General features: G+C 37.1%; 1 protein-coding gene and 1 long non-coding RNA gene across 3 annotated transcripts; both read left to right on the top strand.

The window, feature by feature from the left end:
- The first annotated feature begins 8,611 nt into the window (after positions 1–8,611).
- Positions 8,612–11,124, top strand: LOC118242303. 2 transcript variants are annotated; one of them, XM_035532415.1, is made up of 6 exons: positions 8,612–8,674; positions 8,892–9,224; positions 9,523–9,870; positions 10,140–10,256; positions 10,433–10,476; positions 10,611–11,124. In XM_035532415.1, exons 1-6 carry the CDS (start codon positions 8,632–8,634, stop codon positions 10,743–10,745), a joined length of 1,020 nt encoding a protein of 339 aa, XP_035388308.1. In that variant the 5' UTR covers positions 8,612–8,631; the 3' UTR covers positions 10,746–11,124. The 2 variants fall into 2 exon arrangements, with proteins under 2 accessions (XP_035388308.1, XP_035388307.1); XM_035532414.1 differs by lacking the exon at positions 8,612–8,674 and having other exon boundaries at positions 8,821–9,224; positions 10,611–11,123.
- Positions 11,125–20,152: 9,028 nt separating this feature from the next.
- LOC118242306 lies at positions 20,153–20,720 on the top strand. The gene is made up of 3 exons (XR_004776751.1): positions 20,153–20,259; positions 20,454–20,497; positions 20,612–20,720. It is a non-coding gene; the product is annotated as an uncharacterized LOC118242306 (long non-coding RNA).
- Positions 20,721–23,341: the final 2,621 nt, after the last annotated feature.

Raw genomic sequence — 23,341 nt, 5'->3', positions numbered from 1 at the left:
CATGATTTTGCTTCTTTTTTTCTTTGCTCTTAGCTGTCATGCACATGACCAAACTCGACAGAAACATTTAAAAGCAGTACTATCCGTCTGCACTAAAGCAACTAATCATTTCAAAGGCATTAGAATGTGAGTAAAATATGACCTTGAATAAAAATATGAACTATGCAGCAGAAAAGCATCCTTTAGAACCCAGAACAGGCTTTGGAGTTTCAGAGTAGGAAGCTTTAACCACTCTGATAATGTACAGGTAGTGCTAAGGAAGATGCTTTCAAAATGTATTTTATATTAGGCTACATTCAAAGCATTAAATTACCTTTACCCTCATTGTATGTTACCTTCTCAAAAAAAGTATAAATGAAGTCCAAAACTCTCACCCTTTGTGGGGTGTGTGAGAGTCTTCTACATGTATTAGTAGAGCAAAGCCTAGCTGAGGGAGGCTGAGGTGTTGATCTATTCCCTACCGGAGCAGAACACAGAGATATATGTAGACAAATCTCTAAATAGTAAATAATAAACAAAACTGTATTTTAGCAGTATGAATGAATCCATTAAAAGTTTAAAACACACATACGCACGCCTACACAATGCATATGTATGTTCAAAAGAATGACCATTTGATTTGCTGCCAACAGCAGATTGTCAATCATCCTCTGTGCAAGTCATCATTGATTAGTTTCTTAAAAGTTTCTTTCTAGTGTCAGGAACATTAGTGCTGCAGTTTTGCACATGTCAGCATCACAGCTGAGATGAGTGTGGTCCAACGTCCACAAACATCCAGAGTACAGCAGTGGCTAGAAACGCACCAATGATGGAGAGAGACAAGCAGCAAATAGATTACAGTTTATGTATTTAAAAAAAGTTTCTTAAAAAGTGGGGGGTGATATATTATTAACATGAGTAGAGTGATGTCTCATGAGTACAGCGATATCTGGGGAGAAACATTCTCCAAAGGTAGAATGACAGTATGGAAATTATCAACAGAAAAAGATCAGAGTGGAACAATCGGTGTGGTTTTTGTTCACTGCAAAAGTGACAAGATCTCGCTGCCACTTTCCTGTTTACCAGATACTCAAGCTGCAGGATCAACAATGCAGAGGAAAGCAGCAGCAAATATAACTGTTAAATACACACACACACACACACACACACAGACACACACACACACACACACACATACACACACACACACAAACACACACACATACACACACACACACACACACACACATACATACATACACATACACACACACACACACACACACACACACAGAAAGACACACACAGTGCACATATTGATTTGATAAGCATGAAACAGCAGATAAAGGTTAAAACTAATAGACCATAAATGATTGAAACATGATATTGAAATAATATTATGCAAATAAATATAAATAAATAAAAACTTTATGCATTAAACTATTGGGCTTCATTAATTAAACTACATAAGTACCTTTAGTGTAACTAACACTTAGACACTAACATACTATGCATCACCTTTCATGAGTTGAGAGTACACTTAACAGAAGCTATTGATGAACTGGAGTAGCTCTGTGTGAGTAAAGTCTATCAACAATGATCTCTCCTTATCAGCCTAGTCTGGACCGAAGATGTGTTGCATAGACTTACACCAGTGCACTTGTTATCACATATATAAAACAAATCCATAACTAACTAATCCACAATGCACAGGGTCTGTCATGAGGACGTTAAAGCAAGACATGTCCTTAGATAAAATATCTTAATACATGGTCTGTCCTGGCTCTCAGGTGGTTGAAGGAATTTCCACTGGCTGTCCCGACAGCAGAGTCTCTTTGCAGTCCTGAAACACAGACTGAAGACTATTTGTGGAATATTTAAATGACCGCTAATCCTGTTCCTATGTTGAGTAACTGAAACTCTACTCTACAGTACTCATTGTAATATATTGTGTATTGCACTTATTGTTGTCTGTTATATAGTTTATATGTGTGTAATAATTCTAGGCATTAACATTGATCCCTGTATTTCTACAGTGTTGGTATATTAGTATATTGGACTCTAACCTATTGTACAGTACTAGGATGTATTCTATGAGTAACAGACAAAGCACTTTTGTTAGTTGCTCTGGATAAGAGTGTCTGCCAAATGCCATACATGCAAAAGGTTAGTAAATGTTTTTGTTGCACTATATAACATAATATTCTATAATATTCATTATTTAATATACTGCAATTATCTTTGATATTTTTTGTATTGCATAATCATTACTAGAAAACCATTCTTATGGTTCTTTGGTTTTTATATCTGAATAAATCTGTTGTTTCATGTTTATATGTATTGCACTAATATACCAACTGTGTGTGTCTGTGTGTGTGTGTGTGTGTGTGTGTGTATGTGTGTGTATGTGTGTGTGTGTGTATGTGTGTGTGTGTGTGTGTGTGTGTGTCTGTGTGTGTCTGTGTGTGTGTCTGTGTGTGTGTGTGTGTGAGTGTGTGTGCGTACGTGTGTGTGTGCGTGTGCGTGCGTGCGTGTGTGTGTGTGTATGTGTGTGTGCATTTGTCAGTAATATTTACTGTTTTCCTCTGTATTATTCACCCTGCAGCTTGAGTGTCTCTGGTCTAGTAAACAGGAATGAGGCCATGAGACTCTGAGCACTGAGCGGAACGGGTGATGGTGACGCTTCTGTTTTTAAGAAGATCACTATTCATGTTATAATGTAGCCCCATTTATACTTCTATGCAGAACAGCAGTTCATCATCTTGGCATATATCACACTTTATGGGAATCTGGCGAGTGTTCATAAGTTGGCTTCTAGAGTTGAACTCCAGCATTCAACTGAGTTCTGGATGAAGGCTTTTCTAGTGAGCGAGACACATGAGAACTTGTGTGTTTGTGGCAATCATTTGTAGTCAATACAATCAACACTCTGGTCTATCTGTTTGCTGTTGGAAACCTTGTTGGCGGTTCAGTCTGTCTGTTTTTTGAGTCTCTAATGTTTGCCAATTCATCCAAAAAACAGATCCCATGAATGTCCAATTGAAGAATGAGGTAGAAATTATATATTTACAAAACATTGCCTGTACTTATTTATGAAAGAGCATCTGAAGATTGACATGACTTATGCAGACTAATGTTTTCACAATACGGCCCCTCCCTCCTCCTCAAACGTCTCTGTCCATGTGATCGTTAGTCTGTAGTGTCACACCCTCTTTTGTCGCCCACCTGATCCTTATATATATATCGTGTATCGTCGTATGTTTGTCGGTGTTTGATTTACTTTAGCATGTGTGCTAAGTGTAGGTGTTCTGTGTTAATAAAGCATTTGTCTCAACGTGCCTCGTCCCCACATCCTGCTTCAGCCTCGTTCCGTCACAAAAGGTCATGTTTCAGTAGTCAATTATATTGCACAATTCTAGTTCCAAACTGTGTGTATAATTAACCGTTACCCATCGGCAGTGGGATATTCAATAATGTACCTTAACAAACATACATGCGCAGACATACACACACACACACACACACACACACACACACACACACACACACGAAAAAATGGTGGTGAAGAGAACAAGTTATCTACCAATGCCCTGCTGTAATATTTTTACGTGTTCATGTGCTTCTTCTGTTAGCCTGTTATACTTAAAAGAGATCTATTTAATTCTATTTAATCAATTTCATTCTCCCATATGTAAATCTACGTATAGTAATTTAAAATTTGAAATAGGTTGGATTGAAATAAATTGCCCACATTGAATCATGTGTCCCTGAAATAAGCTCCCATTCAAACATGAGGAATTAAACTTTTACTTTTGATACTTAATTATATTCTAGCAAATACGTTAAATGTTTAACCCAATTGGGTTTCCGCATGCTAGATGTTCTCTTTCACCTAAGGGTTAAATGCATAAGAATGAATATATAAAAATAAGATTGCAAAAACTTAAATGGAAGTAAAAGATATCTGATGAATTATCAGAAATCTAACCGATCAAAATACCCAAACATCCAAGTTACTGTGAAGGTCAAACCAAAAAAACTTTCACTTTGTTTATTGTAGATCTGCTTAGCATCTGAAATGTTTCTGAAACAAATGACCATTTTAAGAATAGCTCTGTGCATCCTGTGGAAACTTTGATGGGGGAAACATGGGTTGTTGTTCTGAGAAAGTCGCGTGGGGTGTTCAAAGTGGCCTACTGAGTTGAAGCAGAGAAACTGTTTGGTATAGAGGGTGTGTGAGGGAGCAAAGAATAGACACCAGCACAGAGCTGTGAAACCACCAACTACAGCCTTAACATGTCAGCACACAAACCTGGGGTGACCACTAGCACATCAAAGCCTGGGTTTCATATACACACACACACGCAAGCCCACAGCCAATCCCATTACACACACAAACATATATATATATATATATATATATATATATATATATATATATATATATATATATATATATATATATATATATATATATATATATATATATATGTATAATGCATGCATATGTGTATATAAGTATGTAGAAATGCAGAATATTCTATGAAGAACCTGCAGTGTACTTTAGTTAAAGATGAAGCGGTAGTAAAACTTTAAAACTTTTAAAAGCCTTTCAACATTTTGAAAACCAGATGTTGTCAATGATTGATATTTAGAAATAATGTACAAACACACACACATGGACACACCCACCAACACTATGTACTGAAAAGACATACATTACCAAACACTATTTGGACTGTGATATTACAAAACATTCAATATATTCATAAATATAATACATGCAGAGATTATACAGTTTATGCTCTTTATACAGATATTACTTTTTATATATTTAACATTTATATATTTCCATTGACTAATTGCATTTAGATCAAATGTAAGGAACATTCATGCACAAGTATAATTTTTTATAATTTTATTGTTCCCCCTAATGAGAGAGAGAGAGAGAGAGAGAGAGAGAGAGAGGGAGGAGGGGGCAGTGGAGGAGTGAAAAAGAGAAGAAAATGATACAAAGAGTCTCTTAGCCATCAGTCTCAGTTTAGCAGTGACTCTCCCAGTCTCAACAACTGATCTGGTAAAACACCACCCTGCCTCCCATTCAGGTCACATCTCAGCTCTCACATGGATGAAGGAATCATGAGAGCAGCTCAGTGTGTAATTCCAGCATCAACCCAGAACAAGCCGCATGTCGACTAATAGTGCACAGTTATAATAATGATGTAATAAAATGCTGATGAACCGAAAAAGTGAGCTCAGACCTACTGGAATATGTGGTGGTTGTATTCCTTTTGCCTTCTGAACACCTACCACATAAAAACTCCACAAACAATAAATTCTAAACAAATCTACCACTGATTAGGTTAACTCTGTATGACCTCATCAGCATAATTTGGACAAGGTAAGACTGTGACGTCGCTAATTTGGTGCTAACTTCAGAGGTCTCCGCGACTGCACAAAAACGCCAAAACCCTCTTCATGCTATTAGTTCTAGTGTACTACACTGCTGAAAAATTGAGGCAACACTTGGAAAATAATACAAATATGTACCATACAAAGATGTTTGAAACTTAGACTGACTTGAATTCCAAGGAGGAGTTGTCTGTTCACCAAAACTGTGTAATTATGGATTTATGAGAATGTTAGATAGTTAGGATGATTAGATAGTTAGCATGTTTAGATAGATAGCTGTTGATGTTGTCCACTTCTCTGTACCACCTGCTTTTGCACACATTTTGTTATTGTACTAGAATACGCAATATTTAATTAATGCCAGCAAATGGCTAGCAATGTGTTTTACTGATAGTAGGCCATAATTAGCTCACATTCATCACAGATAGGGCAGTCGTAAAATTATTCAGCAAATATTTTGATGGTAAGTCTTTGATCATCAGTATTTCTTATATGTTGATTATTAAATGATAACATAAAATGCAATAATGAACTCATTTTTGAAAACAGAAACTCTAACAAAACCTCTATTTAACTTTCTTCTGTGAAAAGTGAGGTAAAATAACTGACTACATGACTAAATATGAAAATTGTGACATTGTGCAAATAGAAACAATGCATGAGCAAAATTCAAATGAGCTGGCTTAATTCAGAGCAAGACAAAGCAAGCAAAAATAACAAGAACACACAGACCTGCTTCAGGCCTTTGGCTGGATGAGCAGGTAATGTGAAGCGTCATGTGGAGGAGGACTTTAAGTATGAGGGAGAGGTTTGGAAACAGGTGTGTGTAAGTGATAATCAGTATTCTGATGAAAGTAAACCAGGATGTGATTGGAAGGACTGGTAGGTGTGGGATGATCGAGATCTGAGATTGGTGCTCATGTGTGTGGTGTCTCTGCCCTGTGACTAGTTGAATGCAAATGAAAGATAATACAATTACAATAAAATTAAAATTAATCTCCAGTCACTGAAACATGACTAAAACTAAGGTATAATAATCAAATTAAATATAATGAAAATTAATTACAAGTTTTAAGAAAAGAGACAAACAAACAAATTTGAAAATTACATCTGACATTAACTCTGAAGTAGACAGGTAGAGTTTTTCTGTCTTTCAGTCTTTTAATTTATTTTTTAGTTTTGATTTACATCGTCATTCTCTGTGATTAGAATAATAGGAGCGACTCACGTCAAAAATATGACAAAACATTGTCAATAAGACTCGGCTTTACATTTAAACATTATACATGATATTTGTCATCTGGTTTGACGGCTAGTTAATGTTACTGCTAGCAAACAGAGATCCTGACCACACTCATTGTCACATCTTAATACCCCTGACAATCTGACAGCTACTCACATTAAATGAACCTCATAATTGTTCGAGCATGGGTATAGTTTGGAAAACTCAATAATATTAAAGTATTAAGAAAAACATAATAACTCTGATTCTGATTCTAATACTGTTTGAATGGACTGAAAATGAGGCTAAAAATAAGTTGAATAAATAAGGTATGGTTATTTATGACTATGGTATGGTACGATTTGGTATTCTGCAGATAACGCAAAGGAACTGAGTCTCTGTTAAGTATTAACAACAGACAGAAATAGAAAGACCTAATACAGAGAGAAAACAACTGAGTAAATTCAGTTACTTAATTGCTTATTCAAATGCAGGAGTAAAAGTGTGAAGAAGCTCTATCAGGTTTGTGAGAGAAAGAAAGAGGATTAGTGTGTAGCTACAAGTTAGCAGTGCCAGTATTGGGATAAAGTATGAGACTGGAAACTGGCTGTAGATAAACAATTTACTGCTCCGAGGCAGGACATGGTGTTGTATTCAGAGGGTGAGCGAAGTTTATTTTATTGAACTAATGATTACATTTGAGCACAAAATATGAATTTAATGAAATATGCATTTGATGACGATTGGCGATCACATAGTATGCCAGTAACGATAAAGACAAGTAGGTCTGTAGTCAAGTACTTCCCTGCTGGAGTTTAGCTTAAGAGGCTACTGGATAAAACTGTACTGTTGGAGTTTTCAGATGAAAATAGATGGTAGATATGTAGATAAAAGTGCTAGCTGGTTGCTGTGGTTGAAGTTGGGGGTGAAATATAAATGAGTACAGTAGGTTATAGCTGTGTAGAGAGGGACTATAAAGGTGGTGTTAGTTGTAGGAGGTGAAAAGTGGTGTTCCTTAATGCATGTATGGTACTGTTGGTGTGTTTTAATGCATGTACAGGGTAAAAGAGTTTGAGTGTGAGTAGTGGAGTGATGGAGCCAGAGACACTGAGCATGCATTAACAGTATCAGTGGTGTTTGCTCTGGCCTTAGTCACCAGAGAGACCAAGTCAGATCTGATTTGATTTTAAGCTGTGTTAGTTTGGCTGTGTTTGTTTGGCTGCATGATTACAGTAAAACTTACATGTAAAACTATGTGGAACTGGTGACACTGAACATGCAGTATCAGTAGTGCTATATAGTATCAGTAGTGCTATATAGTATCAGTAGTGCTATATAGTACCAGTTGGTCACCAGGAAGGTCACTATGGTAGCAGTTAATGTTTCATACTTTCTAATGTCTAATTGATGAAAGCTTGTGATGTGATGGGCTTCAAAGTGAGTTTCATTCATGGGTAGCGAAGATAAATGGGGAGAGTTAGGGGATAGGACTTTATGTAATCCCTAAAGATCTGGGACATGTGATTAATATGTTATGCATATTTTACCCATTACATTGCATCCTAATTAGCATATTGGACCATGATAGGTTAAAGCCATTTTTATGATGTCGAAAAAATGAGCTGAATCTTTTTCTTTCTTTTTTTTTTTTTTTTTTTTTTTTACTGGAAGTATTGAGAAAGGCTCTGTTTTCAGTGGAATAATGACAGTTTGCCACTGTATAATAAATTTGTCCGAAATACTAATAAATATTATTATACAAAACTATCCAAGAGCTCTTATCCCACAAATGTGTCAAATAATAAACAACTTAACTTGAAGAACTAAAACAACATATGACACAAAAAAAGACAATGTTTTTAAGGGGACTGTACAGCATTTTTGTTGCAGTTTCTTATTGGAGGAAAAACACAGGAAGTATGTGATGTAAATAAGTTACGTCAACTTATGAAGCTGTTTGACCTTTCGGCAGTTTATCAAGCAAACACACCATGCAACAGGACCTGGGCATCTGGAGAATGGTCCTGATGTGTCTCACTGCGGTTCTTTCTAGTGATATAGGTGAGTACCATCTGCTTTTGCAGTAATCATGCTAGATTTTTCAAAGTTTTTCTCTCAACAATATTTACACGTTCAGTAATGTTTTAGGCCCTATTCAGCCGAAGGCACATGCATTCCTAAGATACATGTCTTTTTCATCTGCACAAATAAGTACCTTTGCACATGGTTTATAGAGTAACCTTTGGCATGAACCAAGGTTTCATTCTTTGGGCAAAAGGTGTCAATCAGCTGAACTCTGTGACCACCGCTGCATTTGGAGAGAATGTGACTCTCCAGTGCTTTCTGCTGGAAGAGGACAACACCGATCCCATCGTTTGGTACCAGCAAAAAACAGGACAGGAGCCTCGTATAATGGCCATGACTCAGAAATCAGTAGAGACTTCCTCTTACTACAGTGAATTTAAACCTCCAAAGTTCACTATTGTGAAGGGAAAAGGGTTCTGTCATTTGAACATTGCTAGCATTGAACCATCAGAAGAGGCCATGTATTACTGTGGCACAAATAAGTATGAGATTGTGTTTGGAAAGGGAGCATTGTTATCAGTGAAAGGTAAGAAGTTATACCTTTTGGCCACTATAACTCTTTTTTTTTCTTAATGGCCTAATTCATTTTAACACCAAAATAATTTTCAAATAACTTGCACATTTTGTGCATTATTATGTTATGACCCAAGTGTATATTTTCTTATATGAAATATGTTAAAGAATGTTGAAATATTTTAGGGTTTGTTGCATGTAAGACATAGACAGTTTACTTATGATGTTTACAAAGGTAGAAAAATCTAAATGTGTATATAGTATAGAGTATATAGCTGTGTCTTAATGTCTATATATTTTAATCTTAACAGGGTATTTAAATAAAAATGATAAATATCAAGTATCAGTGGTCCAAAGTCCAGTGCTGGGTGTGGTTTCCCCAGGAGAGTCAGTGTCTTTGCAGTGCACCGTCCTCTCTGAGAGGAGAACAGCAGAACTCCGAGTGCTCTGGTTCAGAGCTGCTGCAGGAGACTCCCATCCTGAAATCATTTACACTCATCACAACAACAGCCATCAGTGTGAGATCAGCTCTTCTGCACACAGCTGTGTGTACAACTTCTCCAAGAGTGTCCTCAGCCTCTCTGATACTGGCACTTACTACTGCGCTGTGGCCACCTGTGGCAAGATCCTTCTTGGAAATGGAACGACAGTATATATGTGTAAGTTATATTAATGTTTTAATGAATCTATTAATGAGAGATATTTTGACCACCAGCCTAAATAGTGCTAAACAGTATTTTGTATGTATCATTATACTGTTTGGTAGCTGACGCATTAAAATCTAGACTACTGATTTTATTATACTAATTATTGGTGACACTTGATGATTGTGATGGTGAGGTCAGCAGCACAAAAATCTTCCTGCATGAATATTTGTGATCTTATACGTGTGCATCTGCTTACAGTTTTGTTCATTTTTATACCAAAGCCAGTCCTCTGGATCCTGTAGTGATCTTCCTGGGAGCAGCTCTGGGAGTGTGTGTGCTTGTCATTTCTGCTCAAGCAATTTTAATCTGTAAAAGGATAAAATGTGAACAATGTAGTGGTGAGTGTTTATTAACATTGTGTAGCTAAACCTTAAACAACACTTAAAAGCAGAAATATTTACTTCTGAAATGTATCTCTTAAGTTAACCAGTGTAGTTACTCAAACAGACTGGAAAGATAAGACTTGCGTCATAAAATTGATAAAGTTGTAAAATTGCTCTTTCTCCCACTACAGTGAGACTTCAACATGGTGTTATGAAAATGAAGACCACCAGTCAGGTAAACTGAACTCTCTGCAACAGCTGCATGTATATACAGCTGTGCATGACATAACATCACCTAAGAGTAGGAATCATAATCACAGTTGTAATGCAACAGCAGTCCTGTGTTATCTTTTAATTTTACCTCCACAGGACCATGATGCTGTGGAGTTGAATTATTCTGCCTTACATTTCATTGATGGGAAAACCAGACGAAGGCGGGAGAAGAGAGGACAGACTGAACGCAGTGTGTACTCTGAAGTGTTGTACTCTGCTGCTACAGATTAATTTGTGACATCTAAGTCAGTTATTGGTATTAATTTGGTAATTAATTAAGCATAGTTAAGGAAAATTCTATTTTCAGTCATTTTTATTATTGTCAATAAAAAAATTCAGCATTGCAGTCTCACTGTCATTTGGAAACCTTTCTAAGGGAGAATCTTAAAAATGACAAATGCAGTTTTCATTTTAGAAGATTCTAAAAATGGAACTGGTGTCTTTCCAGACTTTCTATCACCCAGAGTTGTTTTGGGTGTTTTGAAACGTTTGAGAAATAACTGAACAATGTACAAATGCAAACATATTAATGACAAAAAAATATATAATTTGATCACATATGAGCTTCAAAGTTCTAATAAGCAAGAAGTCTTATGAGAAGAGGAGCTGAATTACGCAGTAATGCACTTCTATTATAGCAAAACCAAAATAAAGAAAAGAGGTTGATGTCAGTTGGAAACCAGCGTGTACTCGCATCTGATTGTTACTTAGATTACATCACTAAGTCGAAGGTCAGGTTTGTTCTTTTTTCAGTGTTAAAAACTTATCTGGTTTCCTCTGTGTGTGTGTGTGTGTGTGTGTGTGTGTGTGTGTGTGTGTGTGTGTGTGTGTGTGAAGACGTTTCTGCAGGATCTTAGAAGCCAGAGTGGCTGAGTTCAGTGTCAGCCTGATGTGGCTTGATATGATGCCATTCAATAGCAAACCACCTGAAAAATGTACTGCTCATTCTCAGTGCAGGTTTTGTTACCCTAGACCATAACATTCTTATTGATACACCTGAGTAGTGGGTTGGACTCTGAGAAACAGTTCATGCTGAAACAGATAAATTACTTTGTTGATTAAGAAATAATGTTTTTGAAATAATGTCATGACTTATGGTGTCACCCAGGGTTCGAGTCTTGGGCCACTCTTTTTTAATTATACATACTTCTTCTTGGCTAAATCTTACAAGTTTTTGGGCTATCTTGCCACAGCTATGCAGACAACACTCAGATTTACTTAGCCAACTCCCCAAACAGCTATGGTTCCCTTGACTGTCTTTGTAAGTATCTTGCACACATCACTAACTGGATGCGCTAAAACATTCTGCAGCTAAATAAAGGTTAGACTCAAAACCGCTAAACTCTACAGAGCTAGCTCACAATCTTATATACTCTAATCTCAGTTTTAGAAGTCACAGAAAAATCAGTTACTAAATCAGTATTTTAACACCTTAAGAACATCAATATCAGAAATTTCCTGATAAAGCCAAATCGAGAGAAACTGATCCATCCTTTTATCTCTAGCAGGGTTGATTATTGTAAAGGCCTTCTAATATGGCTACCAAAAAAGACCAAACATCTTAATTTGATTCAAAATGCCACTGCCAGAGTTCCCATAGGGAGCAAAATAAGAGAACACATCACCCTGGTTCTTAGATCCTTACTCTGACTACTAGTATACAACACAATAATAACTTTAAGGTATTCTCATTGGTCTATAAATAAATAATTTGTGTAAATAAAAGTAGTGTTTTGTTTTCTCCATTCTTGGTTTTTGTGTTTTTGGGTTTGTTTCTGAGTTCATTCCTTTAATAAATAATACCTCCTCTTGCAACTGCATCTTGCTCTCCTCTCAACATTTTGAATGTCACAGAATAACTAACCTATCAAGAATGCAGCGTGAGGACCTTGCTGGGCTTGCTGAGGAAGTGTCTGCCTGCTAGGCTTTCTGATGAAGTGTCTGCCTGCTAGGCTTGCCGAGAAAGTGTCTGTCTGCTGGGCTTGCTGAGGAAGTGTCTGCCTGCTGGGCTTGGTGAGGATGAGTCTGCCTGCTAGGCTTGCTGATGAAGTGTCTGCCTGCTGGGCTTGGTGAGGAAGTGTCTGCCTGCTGGGCTTGGTGAGGATGTGTCTGCCTGCTGGGCTTGGTGAGGATGTGTCTGCCTGCTGGGCTTGCTGAGGAAGTGTCTGCCTGCTAGGCTTGCTGATGAAGTGTCTGCCTGCTAGGCTTGCTGAGGAAGTGTCTGTCTGCTGGGCTTGCTGATGAAGTGACTGCCTGCTAGGCTTGCTGATGAAGTGACTGCCTGCTGGGCTTGCTGAGGAAGTGTCTGTCTGCTAGGCTTGCTGAGGAAGTGTCTGCCTGCTGGGCTTGGTGAGGATGTGTCTGCCTGCTGGGCTTGGTGAGGAAGTGTCTGCCTGATAGGCTTGCTGATGAAGTGTCTGTCTGCTTGGTGTTGACCGCCTGCTCAGACACTGAACGCTGTAGTAAAACCCAGGCAGCATGTTGGCTTAATAAGTTGGACCAAATCTTGAGTGAAGACGCCTTTGGGTTGAATGCATGTTGCACAGCCTGAACAAAGGGCTGGTGTTGTGGCCCTTATGGACCTGCACAATTATCTAATTATAACTGTATAAAATAATTTCTAATCCCAGACAAACACAATGCATGCTCAAACTGCCAGCAACAATTACAGTGAGTAAAGGAACCATGCTTTAATAATTACAGTTACGAAATGTGTATGGCAGGAGAAGGTTTCATTGTAAACAAACATTCTTTATAGTACAGCTGAATTTAATTGTAGTCCCCTTTGTAATGAGGGAATATATATAAGGGTGTTCGGTGAAGCGAAAACCTTACAACCCTCACACTCTGTAGCATTCTCAGAGCATGCAAGAAATAATACAACAGACATATGTGCCATTTTTGTGATGCACCATTCTGCTTACTGAACTGATTAAAGATATTAATAAAGGACAACACCCAGCTATTTCATCTAGCTCTTTCACCCAGATCATATGGCTGGAGTGCACATGGATGGATAAGCCTGCTTGTATATGAACAGACCTTTAAAATGACTTGTAGATATGCCCTCCAGACCCTGTGACAGGTAACAGCAAAGGCACAGATTGGTGAAATGTCCCGATGAAGGCACAACATAAGTCTGTTTGTGTTCATTGTAATAGGACCATGATAGTGTGGAGCTGAGTTATGCTGCCCTGTATTTTAATGAGAGGAAAACCTGAAGAAATCACAGGGCGAAGGAATGGCCTCAAGACTGCATGTACTCTGATATCAGATGTCCCACTGTTACTGACCAAAGCTTGTTTGATTAAATCTCTTTGCCCTGCTGATGAGCATAATTTACAAATTTAGCAAGTACTGCCTTTACACAGCACCAGTTCTGCTTCACAGTGTGTAAAATGTTTTAATTTCTATTTGGGAAAATATTGACTAGAAATGTTTAAGTCTCATGTAATGTCCCCATCCACGTCTATAATTTGATAATTTGGTTATTCAGCATGCAGACATCATCAACATGCATATGCATTCCTTTCCTTTATCAATACAGGCTTCTGCAATCACAGCGTTCAGCACAAACAGACTGAGAGTCGGTACTGGATCCTTAAATATGAAGCTTTATTTTATGGTGGTGAGATGATGGTGAAGTGGTCACATGACTGCGTACACATGCCCGAGCTTTCAGTGAGACTGTCTAAGCTAACGATGTGCTCTTATTTGTGCTTCTGATCCTTCTGCACACTTTACTGAAAAATGAATGAACAGATATAAGGGGCGAATGACTGGTCCTAAGAAATATAGATGTACTGTAGAGAGTCAAGATTTGTTATGCGTGGTTTCACATTGAACCTCTCATGTAATATACTCTAAAGCATTCTCAAGATCCAGAAATCTAATTGTGCTCTGTTAATTCCTTTTCTGCTTGTACATTTTGTAGATATTTATGATAATCTCACCCTGAGGCCACACTGTATTAATAAAGCTTATCTTGTTTTCAAATGTGGAGGAACTGCTCATGTCACAAAAATTATTATTAATATTATTATTATTATTATTATTATTATTATTATTTATTTATGTATTTATTTATTTACTTATTTATTTTTTTATTTTTTTAATTTCATAGATCTTTTGAATTGTCTGGTTGTTATTCTATTTGGTGGGTGGGTGGTGGGTGTTGTGGACCTAGGAGGAAGCTTATGAACCAAAAAACAAACAATCTAGATAAACAATGTGCACATTCTACCCAGACCTCCCTCCTAGGAGATACAGGGGGAGGTGACACCTTGCTGGGCAACAGACCATAGAAGTACAGTGCAAGGTGAGATACAGTCAAAACTACAAAGCAGAGTGTATGCTTAGATGGTAACAATGCTAGCAAAGGTAACAAGGCTAACCAAATGACAGATGTAACAAAGCTGACATGATTAAACAAAGCTAAAGAAAATGCGGAAATAATACTGACAAGTGGACAAGCAGAGGTGAAGGGCTGAGGGTCTAAGGAAGGGCACTCAAGGTCCCTGAGGGAGCCCTCCAGACTGCCATTAAAGGTGGAGCTCTTCCTTTTTGGTGGTAACTCTGTGTGCCCATTGGCCAGGTGATCTGGGTCATGTCATGACTCTGTGTGCCCATTGGCCAGATGATTTGGGTCATGTCATGTCATGTGATGTCATCATGAGTGATGCTTTAATCCACCTATGAGTAAGGATAGATGGCGATATAAGAAAAGAGAAAGAAGAAAAAGAAACATATGATCTTAAATTATTTTCTACAAATATCATCAGATGTGTTGCTGTAGTATCAGGATTTGGCAGTTAGACAAGTAAGAGAGTTTAGAACAGAGCAGTAAATGGAACATTAATGGCCGTAACACATACAGAAGAAGCCAGACATTACAAACCCAGTCAAGATATTATAGATATTATAGACTCATGTGAACAGGAAAGACCAGTTATTCTTCTGTATCATTGTAGTACAAATCAAGTATTAAACTACATGTACTACAGGGCTGTTTGCTGCATGTGGCAGTGCTAGCTAAATGGTTAAGGTACTTGGCTTGTCTTTGGAAGGTTGTGGATTCAAGCCCCACCACTGTTTGGCCCCTGAGCAATGCCCTTAACCTTCAATTGCTCAAATTGTACTCAGTCATAATTGTAAGTCGCTTGGGATAAACGTGAAAGGACCTAATGCTCTATTACTGTTTTGAAGTCATCAACCATATTATTGTTTCATATCACTTATTACTGATCTTTAGTTCAAGTTCAAGTTCGGTTTATTCGTCAAATACATAGTCATACACAATATAACTTGCAGTGAAATATACAAAATACAATATACAAAATACAAAATATACAATATACAAAATATACAAAATACAAATATACAAAATACACAAATTATACAAAATATACAAATATACAATATACAATATACAAAATACAAACCAAATGTGCTTCCCTATCCATTTTTATAATAATTTTGTCTTTGTTGTGTTGGCTTAACAACATTAAATCATATGTAGGTATGCAAAGGAGACCAGAAATGTAAATCACATGTGAACACATTTTGTGAACACTTTTGTTTTTAGCAAAGGAAAACCATATTCGAGTATGGGTTTGAATCCATTATATATTTTCAACTAGTGTGTCTTTTCATTTCATTATATTTATGTAATTTATGCCTTTCCTTATTTAATAAACTTAACAAAAATTTATTCTATTATTCATTTGTTTACATCATACCCAAAATAAACTAAATGTTTGACATTTAAATTATTGTATCCTATTCCTATTTCACTATTCAGTTCCTAGTTAATTATATATGTATGGTTATGTGGATAATTGGATGGTTTAGTTGAAAAAGGTTTAGATATTTTTTTATGATATTATAGTGCTTAGAATTTTTTCAATGCAAATGCAGTTCTTATTTATTCCTGTGACACAGCAAGAGCTATTGATCCCCTTATAATCTGCCTGGTAACAGCTTTTGGAGTATGTGTGACTGTTTATCCATACCATTCTATGCTTTAAGAAGAGAAGGCTACATCAGAAATGCTGATGTAATGCATTCAGCTAAAGCTTTTACCTGAAATGGTTTCAGAACCCCTCCTCTGGCTCTGTGGAACACTGACCTTATGAAATGAGCTACAATTGAAAGCTCATGAGATTCAAGATGTCTTTGTTGTAATTAATATATAATTTTCTATAAACAGAATTGCATTCTAATTCCTATAATATTACAACATGCTTTTCCCATCATTAGCTGCCTGTTTGGCCTCAGAGGGTTAATCTTTAATATACATGTAACTGGGTAAATGAAACTAACGTCTGACTACTTCTGCATATAACAAATGTTTACGCATAGTAACAACACTATGTAGCATGGAAGTCGATCAAAACATCATTTTTGCTGAGAAAAGCCTTCAGTTACTGTGTTATATGCATTCCAGTTCAGCTCATTAATATTATAGCAGCATTACTACCACTTTTGGCCATTACTTCTTGTTCAGTTTCCACAGCCTCTCCAGTAAATGTGATCATTAAATGTGTCACACATGTAGCTTAGCTAGAAAAGACGAACAGAGAAATGTTTATGTATTCAACAAACCTCTAGACTGTATCTATGAAATATACAGTGAAGACTTGTTTTAGGGTCACATGTACTGTCTAGATGGGAAATACCTATCAGGATAAAACATTTACTCCAAAGAACATGGAAATGTCACAATGGCATGTGACCTGTGACAGCCAATGGGACGTGTTTTCTGAGGGCAGCAGGTTTCATATATTTGGAGATTTACTTAATGCAAATTAATTCAGTTTCCACAGCCTCTCTAGTAAATGTGATCATTAAATGTGTCACACATGTAGCTTAGCTAGAAAAGACAAACAGAGAAATGTTTATGTATTCAACAAACCTCTAGACTTTATCTAGATGGGAAATACCTATCAGGATAAAACATTTACTCCAAAGACAGTCATCTGGTAACCAACAAAATATGTAAGTTAGGGCATGACAGCCTAAACTGTTGAAATTGTGGTGGTGAAATTGTTACTGTGTTAATTATATGTTTGTCAGGATTGGGCAATTGCCCTAGAACAATATATTGAGATACATATTCAATGGAACATTGGACTCTAGCCCTCATTATAATTTAAAAACAAAATTCAACATTTTTAATTTAAACTTTTTATTCTTGCTTTTTAAAATTCTTCCTCAAATGGATTCTGATGAGTACATTTTTACAAAAAACCTCAAGTGAGAGAACTCGTATTCTGCATATCTCTATCTAAGCTCTTTTCACCACTGGTCTCTGGTGCCCAAAGAGCATGGAAATGTCACAATGGCATGTGACCTGTGACAGCCAATGGGACGTGTGTTCTGAGGGCAGCAGGCTTAAAATATTTGGAGATTTACTTAACGCAAAGCAAAAGCACCAAGTAAAAAATCTAAATGGCTCAAGTCTGGATTCTTATTTTGTGGCACTTTTTAAGTAAGTTTTACTGCCCTTCTAAAGTATTTTTTCCTGCCCTTTTAATGTATGAGATGTTCAGATGACAGACCTTTTCATTGTAGGTTGATTCTAGATTTTCACGTTTAACAAAATTCACAAAAGCTTTTTTGATGTTTAGTTCGGTCTAACTTCAACTCTTTTTCTAGACTTTGCTCAAGCTGTGGATCTTTACCAGAAGCCATAATTTATCTCAGCAAAATTGGGTGAAACTGTTACATTTCATTGCACATTTGCAAAGAAGCACAGTGCAGAATCCACGGTCTGGTACAAACAGACTGGGGTGCAGATTATCAACATTGCGGTACAGCGTCCACTCATGGAAGCCATCATTTCATCTGAGTACAATAAGTCACACTTGAAGCTAGAGAGGACTAAGACCAACATTTCCTTTTCTATTCTACATGCTACTGAAGACGACGGAGGACTTTACTTCTGTGGTGTAGTTCTGATGAAAACCACTGAGTTTTCCACTGGAACCTTTTTAGCTGTGACAGGTAGTCATCTAATTTTTTCATCTAAAGTCATATGACTCTTGCTGTTTTTAAATCCCTTTTGTGATTTTACAAAATACATTTTAATTTTGATGATATTAGTTCTGCAATAAGACTGTTTTGCTAATTATTTTTATCTACATTTTGTTATGTATAAAATATTCATCTTCAGTAAATACATGCAGAGTTGATGGCATGCTCTGATGTACCTTAATGGACCAAATATGTATAAAATTATTTACATTCTTTCAACTAGGTTGTGCTCATTTAAACATATCAGTGGTCCAAAGTCCAGTGTTGGGGAGGGTTCCCCCAGGAGAGTTAGTGTCTCTCCAATGCATCGTCCTCTCTGAGAGGAGAACAGCAGAACTCCAAGTGCTCTGGTTCAGAGCTGCTGCAGGAGACTGTTATCCTGAAATAATTTACAATCATCACAACAGCAGCCATCAGTGTGAAATCAGCTCTTCTCCACACAGCTGTGTGTACAACCTCTCCAAGAGTTTCCTCAACCTCTCTGATACTGGCACTTACTACTGCGATGTAGCCACCTGTGGCAAGGTCCTTCTTGGAAATGGGTCGACAGTGAGTCTGAGTAAGTGTTTAAATATGTTAGTAAGTCACATTTATTACTCATATGTGAATGTGATCTTCAAGGATTTTCCACAAATATCATCAGACGTGTTGCTGTAGTATCAGGATTTGGCAGTAAGACAAGTTGCTGGAATTATTCAGAGATTTTAGAACAGTGCCTCAGTAAATTAAACATTGATGTAATAACAGGTACAGAAGAAGCCAGACATTACAAATACAAGCCAGACATGATAGACACGTATGAACAGGCAAAACCAGTTATTCTGTTGTTTCACTAATACTAATCACTAATTCTGTTTTATCACTAATACACTTTAATTGCTTTTGTTTTGGGCAATGAAGCTGATATGATATTTGTTAAAATAGTAATTATAATATTAATATAATAATTAATATTAAATATTATTGATTAGTTGATATTAATATTTAAATGATTATAATTAAATAAGCATATAAATTATAATTAATATGCACTTTAAAAAATAAACTTCATATATGTAACTCGTGAGGCTTGGCAGGACGTACAAACAAACCGTGTAGAACACGATGACATTTATTTAACACACACAACAAAGACAGTGCAGCACACAGGCTAACGAGGTCAAACACTGACAAACATCAACAACAGAACAAAACTTTGTATACTTGCACAGTAACGACATAAAACGAGGAACAGGCATGATACACAGGAAGGGTGTGTCCATGCAAATAAACACACACACACAGACACACACACACACACACATACACACACACACACAGGGAGACGTCTTGGAGGAGGGAGTCATGTCGTGTCAATATAAATACATGCACAGTGTCTTTAGAATTCTTTACAGAATCCATTGACATCCATTTTATTTGTACTGAATTGTAAGAATATCTGATGAAATCACACAGTGCAGAGCCTTGTGGATAAAGTACATGTTGTTAAGATCACCAATACATCTGTTGTTTTATGAGCGTGACCTTATCCCAAGTTCATTTGTGTATAGTTTTTTTTTTTTTTTTTTTTTTCCAGAATTAATCTCTTGCAACAAAGCCTGTGGATCCTCAAGTGATCTTCCTGGGAGCAGCTATGGGAGTGTGTGTGTGTTTGTCATTTCTGCTCAAGCAGTTTTAAACCGCAAAAGGAGAAACTCTGAACACTGTAGTGGTGAGTGTTGATTAACATGTAGCTAAACCTTATACAACACCTTAAATTAGATTAAATTACATTTGTATGTGGTAATATGTATCTTATATTCATTATACATAAATACTAAATAGATCAATTATTAATTGCTATAAGGGATAATGGAGAGACATATCCTAATCTAGCTATTGAATTGCACTTTTTTTTTATTACAGTGAGAATTAAGTAAGGTGCTACAATAAGGAAGAAGGTCAGAGAGGTATGAGTCACACAGCCGTGCATACTTGCCATGTCTTTATATATGAAAGAATCAAGGTCACAGTTACACTGCAGTGTCACTGGTTCTGTTTAACCTCCTATGCCCATCCCACAGGACCCTCAATCCTCAGATCTGAATTATGCTGCATTACATTTCAACGAGAGGAAAACCACAAGAGGCAGAGAAAAAAGAGGACAGCCTGAAGACTGTGTGTACTCCACTGTTACTGACCAATGAACTGATAGCTCTCTACTAGCTCTACCTTAAGTAAACATAATTTGGAAACCTTCAATACTATGTACATCATTACTGGGACATTCTGTACTGGAGAGCGAGTGTTATATGAATCTTATCTCTGAAGGAGTGCAGCAAGAGTACAGTTTAAGACGCTGTACCTTGTGCAGAAGTTAGGGGGAAGTGAGTGGTAGGCTTTTATAATCTAATAGAAACAGACGTAACAAGAGTACACGCCTGGAGACATTTAATGATGTGTTGTTAGAGGACTGCAAAAATGTCTTCCGCAGACAAGGTGAGGTCCACAGGCTTTCCTCTAAACTTGCCTAAAATTCCCTCCTGTGACTGTATGTAGTTGTGATGAGGAGGCTGAGCAGGATGCGGGGACGAGGTTATATGAGCATAGCACGCAGGCTATTGGGTTCAAACATCGACCCACAAAGACTCAAACACAAGACTTATATACATGCACGCTAATGAAACACAATGAGGAGGAGGTTTGAAACACAAGGAGGCCGTGGCCATACAGACAAACACATATGCACACACACAGACACACGCACACACAGGCAGACATTTGGGAGGAGGGGACGTACTGTGACAGTAGTATAATTAAAGTATTATCCATAACACAACAAAACATCTTGCTAACCAGTGAACTCACAGAATCATGAAATTTAAGTCTTCTAAATTCATTGTAATGGTAATATTTTTTGACTCAGTTCTGTTGGAGGTGTTACAGATCTACAAAAAACAAACAAGCAACTGAAACAAATGTCAGTCTATCTGACTGTTTCAGTCAACATCCCTATTTTGAGCACTTCCTTTATGAGGTGTTGGTTTGGTTTACAAATTTAAAACTCAGTTTGTCCCCACCCAAATATGTTTATGTTCCCACCTACATTTAAGCAAAATTCTCTCAGTTTTCTCCCAGTGTCTAATTTCATTACAAGATCACATCTGGCTAAAAAAGGCAATTGTTTGGCTTTCTGATCATTAAATCATTTTTCGATAAACACAAGCATTACAAATGTTAATATGAACGGTTGACAAACATGAACACAGTTAACAATATCGAAAACTTGTAACATTACCATGAAACATTACCATGTTACATCCACATGTTACATCAGCAACACTTTACACTCTTTGCCATGGGCTTATATACATTTAGACAGACGAGGTGTAGGTGTGTGCAGGTGTGGTGATGAATAGAACAGCCCTCCCACTGTACATGGCAGGCCCAACCACGTGACTCGGGGGAGGCAAGCGTTCCGTGACATCAAGACAAGACTTCTACCAGAGTAGCTTTTTTCACTTTTCACCACTGACTTCTGGTGGCCAAGCTGTGTTACAAACATGCAGGAGGAAAGAGGTCTCATGACATGTGGAGACCAATGACGTGAGTCCAACAAGCAAAGACTATTCAGTGCTTTTAACATCTAACCACTTCCAAGCAGTCTGACCAAGTGTCAATCTAAGAATGACTCCACTCTGGATTTTTATTATACCTGTCTACAAAATATGTAAGTTCTGAAGGCATGTTTACTTAAAAGCTTTATAGAAGCTGTTCTTTAGAGTAATTGCTATTAGATATTTAGCTATTTGAACTTTTTAATTTTTCCCATTGTGCTCATCTAACTTACATTTATTTTGAAGCTCTGGCTCAATCTGTCGGGTCTTACCAACCATCATTTGTCTCAGTGACGGCAGGAGAAGCTGTTACGCTTAGCTGCACATTTTCAGACAATGACCACAGCAGTTTAATGGTTTGGTACAAACAAAGAATGGGAGCGATGCCTCAGGAGGTGGTAAATATATTAACAAATGAGGCTAAAGTCGCACCTGAGTTCCACAGTTCCGGGATCAAACTGGAGAGAATCTCGAGTGGCATTTCACTTACAATTCCTCATATGAAAATCAGTGATGAAGGAATGTACTTCTATGGAATGTCTACCTGGAAAAAAGTTACATTTTCCATTTGAACATTCTTAACTGTGAAAGCTAATAAAATAACACAAACCCCTAATTCAATGTGTTTAAAGCCATGCAGATAGGAATTTTAACTGGAGAATTTTCTATTATTCTTAGAAAAATGTGATTTTACAAAAGACATTTTAATTTTGATGATATTAGTTCTGCAATAAGACTGTTTTGCTTATTATTTTTATCTACATTTTGTTATGTATAAAATATTCATCTTCAGTAAATACATGCAGAGTTGATGGCATGCTCTGATGTACCTTAATGGTCCAAATATGTATAAAATTATTTACATCCTTTCAACTAGGTTGTGCTCATTTAAACATATCGGTGGTCCAAAGTCCAGTGTTGGGGAGGATTCCCCCAGGAGAGTCAGTGTCTCTGCAGTGCACTGTCCTCTCTGAGAGGAGAACAGCATAACGCCAAGTGCTCTGGTTCAGAGCTGCTGCAGGAGACTCCCATCCTGAAATAATTTACACTCATCACAACAGCAGCCATCAGTGCGAAATCAGCTCTTCTCCACACAGCTGTGTGTACAACCTCTCCAAGGATGTCCTCAGCTTCTCTGATACTGCCACTTTCTACTATTGCTCTGTGGCAAGATCCTTCTTGGAAATGAGTCAACAG

This window comes from Electrophorus electricus, chromosome 12 (genome assembly GCF_013358815.1).
Source record: "Electrophorus electricus isolate fEleEle1 chromosome 12, fEleEle1.pri, whole genome shotgun sequence".
Classification (NCBI taxonomy): domain Eukaryota; kingdom Metazoa; phylum Chordata; class Actinopteri; order Gymnotiformes; family Gymnotidae; genus Electrophorus; species Electrophorus electricus.
The sequence above is the reverse complement of the archived record's forward strand: the minus strand, read 5'-3'. Positions and strand labels throughout refer to the sequence as shown.

Coding starts and splice junctions, on each gene's coding strand:
- LOC118242303 (XM_035532414.1), top strand. CDS start 8,837: ATGGTTTATAGAGTAACCTTTGGCATGAACCAAGGTTTCATTCTTTGG. Junction 9,225..9,522: donor AGCATTGTTATCAGTGAAAG/GTAAGAAGTTAT, acceptor TAATCTTAACAG/GGTATTTAAATAAAAATGAT. Junction 10,477..10,610: donor AAATGAAGACCACCAGTCAG/GTAAACTGAACT, acceptor TTACCTCCACAG/GACCATGATGCTGTGGAGTT.